Source organism: Pteropus alecto, unplaced genomic scaffold (genome assembly GCF_000325575.1).
Source record: "Pteropus alecto unplaced genomic scaffold, ASM32557v1 scaffold104, whole genome shotgun sequence".
NCBI lineage: Eukaryota > Metazoa > Chordata > Mammalia > Chiroptera > Pteropodidae > Pteropus > Pteropus alecto.
In genome coordinates, this window is record NW_006436664.1 from 3550140 (window position 1) to 3559612 (window position 9473).

Consider the following 9473-nt stretch of genomic DNA (forward strand, 5'->3'; position numbering starts at 1 on the left):
TATTTTGTATTACAAAATAATTTTGATGTCCCACGAAAATATAAATTACATTTGCTGTTTGGACTCAACATTTATCAGGAATTTAGTTTTCGAATTTTAAATGCATTTAGGGTATAAACTTGGTAAGCCATAACAACGCTTTACTCTAGGAATCTCCTGGAACAGCAACATCAAAAATATAAATACTGTGTTCTCTACAAGTCATTTTAAAAAGGTAACAGAGAACTTTTAACTTGACCCTATTCATTGATGATATTAATTTATGTTAATGATAATATAATCTAAGTGGATTTTTACCTTTATGGCAGTATTAATATCTTGCATTGCAGCAAAATTATCACTCATCTGAAGACAGACAACAGCTCTTCCTTCATAGGCTAGATAGCTCTTTGGATCAACTTCTATGGCAATGGTAAAGTGGTGCCAAGCTTTCTGGAATTTTTCTTGGGCCTAAAATAATTTTCCATTTACATTAAGTAGGAAATTACCCATGAAATGACAAATGTTTATGATTCCAACTTAATCAAATAAAACCTTTAGTAAGGGCATATTTATATTGTGCGAAATCTAAGATTTTTAAAAAGGAAATAGGCTACATTATGATTGCATCCAATTAACTAATTACTGATTATTTATGCTGAAATTTTAATCAAAATAAATCCAATTGTCCCAGTCTTCTTTTATACCAATCTTAGACAACATACCCCATGTGAAACACCAAAGCTTTAAACAATCACCACAAAATTTACACTGAGCTCTGCACACATAGGCAGGGACTGTATTTATTTGCTTATCATTGAATCTCCAGTTATACATAATATACATAATAAAATAAATGTGTGTTGAGTAAATAAACACACAAACTACTGGCATAAAACCTATTTTGATAAATTGTACCAGCATCTGAAATTTCTGGATCCCTATACATATTCTGTGGAAAATGCATGCAAACATACCAAGCACCAACTGGAAAATAAGAAAAAAGGTCAAGAGAGGGGCACTGTTTATAGAATGATGTCAGAGTATTTCCTGGAGAATACTCTGGCAACTAAATACCTCATCACAGGAAAGCAGTGAATTGATAAATTCAGCATGGTCCAGGGCCTTTCCTTTATTTATTCTCATGGACTCAAAAACCCAACTAGTCAGAATCTCAGCAGCTGACTCACATTAACCCAACTGAGCCCAGTGACACTTGCATAAAACTAATAAGAAATATAATTAATAAAGTAACTAGACACTGTTTTTCTACCAGTAAATCTTCTCCCTCTGGGCAAATTATACGGAATTCAATATCATCATCATCATAAGTTTGTTTGATAAACAAGGAATCAGGCAAATTGAGGTTAGGTTATTAGAATATTAAACTGCAAAAGACCTCACGGTAGGATTATATCTGTCTCTGTTCCAGACATCTGTTTTTTTCAGTTCTATACTCTTAGTAGGCACGTAGTAGGGAAATCTGTAAGTATTTGTTGAAAAAATGGTCACTCTTTCATTGGATGGGCCTCTCTAACTCTCCTTTCTCAGCTCTTCCTTTTCTGATTCAGTTCTTCCTCATGCCAGTTGCTATATACCAAGTGAAATCTTCATAAAACACAAATCTGATGTCACTGCCCTGGTTAGCGATAGTCACATTTTCAACTGGCTTGTAAGGCCTTCACTTCCAGTCATTATTCAATTCTCTAGTCTCATCTCACATCATTCTCCCTTGTCCATAACATTTCATCTTCTGGGCCCTCTGTCTCTTTCTCTGTCTAGAACACTGCATCTTAGCCCCGACTCCTACCCCTGACTAATTACTAGCCTTTCAAACCTCACTTTGAATGTTAATTTCTCAAAAAGCCCTCCCTTACCCCTCAAACACAGCTAGGTTCTCCTTTTATAAATTGTCCCCAAACCTATCCTTTTCCTTTCTTATGCATATAATTAATTTATAATTAATTATTCATATGATTGCTTCATGCTCATCCCTCCACTAAGTAGTAAACTCTACAAGAAAAACCAAGTATAATTTGTTCGTTGCTGTATCTCTAGGCCTAGATCAGTTCCTGTCCCAAACTAGGTGCTCAGTAAATGCCTGGTGGATGCAGTGAGAACACATTTCATTGGATTACAGTCAGCTCTAACTGCTTTGGGAGTCATCTTGTCCCTTTAAATTGATTTTGCAAATTTTTACTGTGATCCAATAATGACTAACTCTATGGTTAAATCTCAGAAGGCAATCTTATTTCCCTTATTAATAAGTTCTTGGGTATACCTCACTATAACCACCAAACCCAACAACCACCTCCAATATTATTAGAGATCAGCCAAACTCACTTATTTTTAAATGAAAAAAAAAAAATCAACTGTAATGGCAGATTATTAAGAGGAATTTCTGAAATTTGTAATAATTTGAACATATTTTTGCCCATTATTCAAATTTTTTAATATTAAAAGAGATAAAAAATGTTAGATTATTCAGTTCCTTTCTACGGAAAATATAACACTTTCAGTACCTTATTCCAAGGATGTCACTACATTTTTTACTAGTGCAAACAGCTTGGTGAGTGCATGGGCCAGTGCAGAGTGTCCCCAAGAGGACTTGGAAACTTGCTTGGCAACATAGAGTAGCACTCTTCCATCTTGCTGAAAGGACAAATGCTTGATATCTTGCCTTCCCACTATGTTCTAATTCACTGACATTTGGAAGATGACCTGAAGTCAGAAGTCCCTGTATAATGGTTGTCTGACGTACTGCATGGCTGGAGTCCACTTCAAAATTTTCATACACTGTTTATTCCCTTTAGCTTTTCACTAATTCAATAGGACAAAACCTATGGAGCTTGGGTATGAGCTAGTAAAACATATGTTAGCCAGGTTCTTATATGTGATACTCATGAAGCAATTTTAAAAGTTGTCTATAAGTGTGGGGGTGAGATAGAAAGGGGTACAGGCATAAAAGACACTCAAGTTCAAAAGATCCTCATCTCACTAGCACATCGGGCCCCTGGATGCTCTCCTCAGGCAGGCTCCCTGAAACTAGTTAAACTCCTGTTTCCCACTGCAACTCTGGATACTTACAGTAAGAGAAAGGTAAAATGTTCCTAACCAAAGAAATAGCATGTATCCCCATCACTAGTAAAGGGCCAAATATATTCTTTCTCTTGTCTAAAAGGTACTTTCATGGCCTAAAATGTTCTTATATAATTACCTGCAGATTATAGCCTAAACTAATTCTTGCTTTTATATATGTTGGATCAAAATGCAACGCTCTCAGAAAGTCCTTCTGTGCTTGCTTGGTGGCTTCATCGTGACCATATTCCATGTAAGAATTTCCCCGTCCAACGTAAGCATCCAGAAAACATGGATTAATATTAATAGCCCAGGTGAAGAAATCGACAGCTTCTTCAAACTCCTTATTTCTGAAAATAAATGAAAATATTGATGCTTTCTGATGAATTATCTAAGTGCTTTCTTGTATATATTTTCATGAAGAGTTTCATGGACCCTTATAAAAAAATCTTTCTTTTTATCATCCATCATAGGAAGTAAGTACATAAGTCCATATAACCTCAGGAAGTCTAACAGGTTCTTTGAAGATTGTGGTAAAAGGAAAGAGGGGAAATAAGAGCCAATTTTATAGCAGAATATCCTGGAATGATGTTCTAGAGGGTTTTTTTTTTCCTTTCCAGAATTTTAAAAGGCTGAATGGCCTTCCTGAAGCTGTTTTTAACAGCTATCAGTGGCCAATATGGAAAAAAAAAAAAAAAACCCCAGCTATTATTGATGGAACACACTATTTAAATCAAATTATAATGAATTTATATGTATTTAATATTTCTTTATAAAATGAAAGAAAGCAAATTCTTATCACATGGGAGTCCTTACTTCAGATTTTCTATAAAGACAGGTGCTTTCATTTTGGATACCAGGAAAGAAGAGAAAAAGAAGAAAAATACATTTTATTTACTAACTTGTGAATATATGTGACTAAATGATAACTCTCCCTTTCTTCCCTATTATTCTCTCGAGGCAAAGTAAGGGCTGGTAATGGAATCAAATATTTCTTCATAAAGGAGTCACTTTTTCATCTCATATGCATATCTAATCATTGTATTTAATCTCCATCAACATGGAGAAAGCTATTTTCTATACCTAACTAATTATCAGCACTAATGTTTAATGAGCATCTAGTCTGTTCTAAGTAAATAATCGTTAAACTTTCATGCTGGAAAGGGACCTTGAAAGCTCCCTAGCAAGCTCTTCAAAGCAAATGATGACTAAAAATTAAGTCCAGAGGAAGTGACACTGTCAAAGCCAGAGGCCCCGCAGCTCCCTGCCACTATAGAAACAGCAATTTCATTTTTCTGAAAATGTGTTTATCACACAGTGTCCTGGAGATTGAAGCTCTTTATAAATAATCACATGGCAATTAGACAATGGAAAAATGTGATAGAGTATACATGTTATGTCAGGATATATGTTCATTGATACATAAATCATTAAGCATCAGTTTCCACAAATATTAAATTAGTTTTTCTAAAAGAAAATATGTTTGTATCAAACAATATGATCACTGACAGAAGGTGTATGATTCTCATTAGAGTATCCATTGACTATGGATCGTGTGCTGAGCTTGCAGGCTGGGCCACAGACACAAAGGCCCACTGCACTTTCTAAATTAATCACATACATGACCAAATGTACCCTACAGAGTTGTTCAAATAAATCATAAATACCTCCAAAAGCTAAAGAATGTGGCTTGCAGAGTCAAAGATTCAAAAATCTTTTATGCAAATATAAAAATAGTAACATAAACGTGCTGCAGTAAAAAAGTAGATGAGACACATAACTGAGTAATCAGGCTCTCCCTGTGACATTTTTTTTTCCACCTGAAGGTGGTTCTCAAAGAGATCTAAAAATTAACTCTACCATAACATTCTTAGTGACCAAATTGGGCAACAAGTAGGATATTCAGCCTAAGGAATGTTGTCTCCTAGCAACCACAAGAGTGAGAACCAGAGATATACAAAGGCATACTTCAAAAGTCTGCAACCCCACGAGTTCAAAGATCAAAGCTCTAAAATTTAAATATTTATTTCTTTATTTTAAAATTTCCAAGTGGGAAAATTTTTACTTTCCCCACTGTAATTCACTAATAATGAATTCCAATACTTAGAAATTATGCTGCTGTGATATAAAGGCGAAAATATTTTTTCATGAAAAATATAACCAATCATTAAACATTTCTTATTGTAAAATTTAGTAAAACTGTTAAAACTTAAAACACATGGAATTGAGACTGTGCGTTATCAGGGATTTACTGTTGAATTAAATTCTATTTTTATTAAAGGACAAAAGAGATTCCAGTCGGCTGATGAAAGTTGGTTATTTGGAATTGCAAAGCAGTATCAGCTTAAGAAGTCTCTGCCATACAGTATATCCAGTAATTACATTTCATGAAAGAGATTGAGAACTACACACAGAGAAATTTACTGACTCTAATAGTTTTTAAACATAGGAATGAGATTGAGAGAAATTTTGGAATCTGTTTTTAAAGAAAATGCAATGACCTCAGACATTTTTGGTCTATATTCACCCACCAAAACAAACACATCAGTCATCATTTTTCATCTCTTTTTAAGAATGACAATTATTTAAAGGGATGGATTATATAAAGATTGCTGGATTAAAATAAACAATGCTGTGACTATCTTTTGCTGTCTTTATAAAATAAAGGGTCCTAGTTTAGGTCTTTAAACCCAAAAATACCTTCACAAGTTCCAGTTATTATATTACTATGTTCGTAAAATAAAAAATCTAACTATCATAGGGAAATGCAGCGGTGCTATCTATGTCCTAAAAGGGGGAAAAAATGTTGACTTCCTCAGTCATTTGAACTATGTCTATTTTCTAAGTTGGATATTTATATAGTCTGGTCTATATAATTTATAAACTATCTTAATTTCCCCCTCAAATTAATTACTATTGTTTCTCTCTTGAAAAATAATGCCGTAAACTATTACTTAACCAAATATATTTTATCCCACATTGAAATCTTCATATGCTGAATTTCTATGCTTTTAAAAGCAAAATGATCAGAAATTAATTTTTAGATGTCAAATGTATATGTAGAAGTATATACATTATAGTTAGCAAAATCTATCTAATATTATCTCAAAGCAAATTTTAAACTGATCCTCTTCTGTATTTTAGCTTTATGGAACTGTTCTTCCTTCCCTTCAATAACTTATGTTTACAATAATCCCGGAAACAGGTAATAATGTTTTAAATAACATGTTTTTGTAGATTTTTTTGGGTTTTACAGATATTGACTGGTATTGTTTTAATTAGTTTTAAATTTAGAATTGTGTTTTCTAAATGCAATTTTTTTAAATGTATAATTTTTTGAAATCACCTTTTTTTCCGACATTCATGCTTTTTAAGTTAGTTTCATTTCAGGAATAAAATTAATTACTTGATTTCATTCTTAGACATTTCAAGCTATATGTGATTTTATTCTGTCTAACATTAGGTCCTTTCCCAGCAAATGGGCTTGAATCAGATGCTAATTCAATGCCATGATGTAGGATTTTACTTGCAGACTTGGCTAAAATAGTTTATTAGGAGGTAGAAAGATGCTAATGACACACTTAGGTGTGCTTCCCTCTTCTATAAAGGGACTCTTTGTCTTTCCCCATTTTTGTACTCTTGCCTCTTCCACATATTTGTTTCTTTCTTCCATTCTTCCATTATATTATTAGATAGTCCCACTTGCTTCTATTTACTTCAACAGAATTGCACTCCATACCTGTAATAGCACATGGCGGTAGCTTGACAAAGGCCCACATTAGTCTTGCTTATCAGTGCAGCTTGTTTAAAATCCTGAAACAGTTGTATAAATTTTGGTTAATTTTGCAATATTATCTTTTGTGCTTTCTTAAATTTCCTTCTGACTTTTGTTCTACCACGAATATACGTAACACAAGCATTAAAATACACATCTTCTTAAAACTTTATTTTTTCCTTTTAGCATCACATCTAGTGAAAATGGATGGAGCAGAGGAATCCCACAACTGAAAATTCACTCAGAATATTGTGCTACTGGTCTCCACTTTTCCCGTGGTTTTGCCCTGCTATGTAAAATATGACATCTCATTTACTTTCTTTTTATTGTTTTTTCCCAGTGCACACCACCAGAGACTATCCCATCTATATAGAAATGGAAATTCACCTATAGAAAAGTTTTGGTGTTATATGACTGTAGGACAGACAGACAGACACCCAGGCCCAAGTAAGGGCCTTTTGGGTGGATTAGCTAAGGCTGCTCCTACCTTTGGAATCACACTTTGGGGGAGAAGTGTATCAGTTCATCCAGGGATCCTAGAAGGCTCCTGAGAGGAGCAATGGCAACTCTAATCACAAAATTTTAAGTTAGGAAATTTAGTTGGGGTGGACCTGAACGGCCCTGGGGAAGAGCTCATTTAAGAGAATTAAAAATGCTAAGTCTGCAAGAGAGCCTGCCTCTGTCACTGAACACTGTCCTCTATCAGGCACCAGAGACACAGTGTCTGAAACTCATAAGCTTTTCAAAGCCCTACAAAAATATTTGAGACCTGAAGCAAAATAAGAACATCACTAAATTGAAATTAATAAAATATTTAAATGAATATCTACATATCAAAATAGCACGTGAACTGCAATGGTTTTGCTTTTTCCCAAGGGCTGCTTCAGCAGGTATCTTCATGGGCAGTTCTGGTTGTAACCTAAAGTGACCAAGTTAAAAAGTGGAGAGCACTGTAAGCTCCCCTGTGGCAGCAAAAGGAAATCCCTCCAAGCTCCCTAAGTGGAGGCCGGACGCCCACACCCTACAGGCTCCTTAAGTGGAGGCCAGACACCCACACCTTAAAGAGCAGGTGTGAGAGTTCTGGCCTCCACCCAAATGAAGAGGAACGAACCATTACAGTCTCTCCCCTCCTCGTTTTCCTTCTCCCCTTTCTCTTGCCACAAACCTTCCCTGGCTATAGATGCTGACTGTCTTAGTGGGTAGAATAAGTTTTCTAAAAATATGGGGGGTGGCGAGAGAGTAGTAGTGCCAAACCGAGCCTCCAGAATTTTATTAGAGGAAGATTTTAGTCATAGACTAATCTGTCAATGTGGACTCCCCACTTAGATTCTTGAAGCATATTTTTATACTAAATGGAACTAGTTGGAAGAAAATAAGAAATCTGTTGTCTAATCAAATGTAATCTAATCAAAAATATTACCAGATAACTCCCCTAAGACAGAAGTCCCCAACCTCCAGGAACTGGGCCACACAGCAGGAGGTGAGAACAGGCAAGTCAGGGGAGCTTCATCTGTATTTGCAGCTGCTCCCCAGCGCTGGCATCACCGCCTCAGCTCTGGCATCACCGCCTCAGCTCCACCTCAGATTATCAGGCATTAGATTCTCATAGGAGCACTGGTCCCTGGTGCCAAAAAGGCTGAGGACCACTGCCACAGAGAGGACCGTTTTGCTAAAATGGAGGCAAACTTACAAGTATAAGTGAGATTTATTACAAATGTTCCTATTAATTTTGGAAGTTATGAGGAGAGACCAAGGACTTAAAAGGTTGAGAATACCAAGTTTAGTTTTGCAATCAGATAAAACTTTCAACAGTCAGCTTGACTGTCTCTATATATAATCATTATTATACTCTATGGTAATTCATCATTATCAATAATAGACGTAAACGATGACTATTAGGATTACTATTTACAATAAAGCTAACAGCAGTTTTTATAACTTTTCTCTTCTGCATTAATTTTTTTCTCTAATATGAGGAACATAAATAACAAACAACACAGTCACTCATACAAAGCAAATTCCCTCCACTGGTGAATTTATTTGTAGGGACCTTCATCCACACTGTCTTCCTTTCTGTGTCAGAGGGTAGGCCCTTGACTTGTTCCTTTCATCTCCTTTGGAAACTCACTCCAGCTTCCTGCTGTTTTCTATATTTTTCATCCTTGCCTCTCACTGCCTCCCTAAACCTAATATGCCTTCCCTCAACCCTCCCCGCCCGTAAACTACACCCGCCCCTGTCTTTCCAGTTAGTTCCTGTCACTCACTACCAATCTCCTTGAAAGCATAGTTAACACTCAGTCTCCACATCCTCAAATACCAACAACTTCCCATTATTCGTGTTGTTTAATAAGGCCAATTTCATTTTGTAAGTTGTAATTTGCATCTAAAGACATTTTTCATTTGCTTACTTTTATTCTTATCAAAGTGACCCATGTACATAGTGTATGAGGTCTAATAAAACTAGAAAACTTACAGTGCTTACAGAGACTGCCTGCTCCACCATTCCTCACCTGAGTCCCATTCCCCAAAGGCAAGTGTTTTTACATCTTGCTGTTATTTCTTCTGCTATTTATTTTTAAATTTCAAAATAACATGAGCATTGTATCATATTTAACTTCTCACATAGGACAGAATTTAACTA

General features: G+C 35.4%; 1 protein-coding gene across 1 annotated transcript in view; it reads right to left on the reverse strand.

Annotated features, from left to right (window-relative positions):
* The window catches only part of TTC6 (tetratricopeptide repeat domain 6), a 169902-nt gene that overhangs the window by 9054 nt on the left and 151375 nt on the right, over positions 1-9473 (reverse strand). The window contains exons 26-28 of the mRNA XM_025047939.1: positions 6790-6870; positions 3197-3400; positions 298-450 (exon numbers count right to left, since the gene is read on the reverse strand). Of these exons, the coding sequence (XP_024903707.1) occupies positions 298-450; positions 3197-3400; positions 6790-6870 (438 nt within the window). The remainder of the gene's footprint in view (positions 1-297; positions 451-3196; positions 3401-6789; positions 6871-9473) is intronic.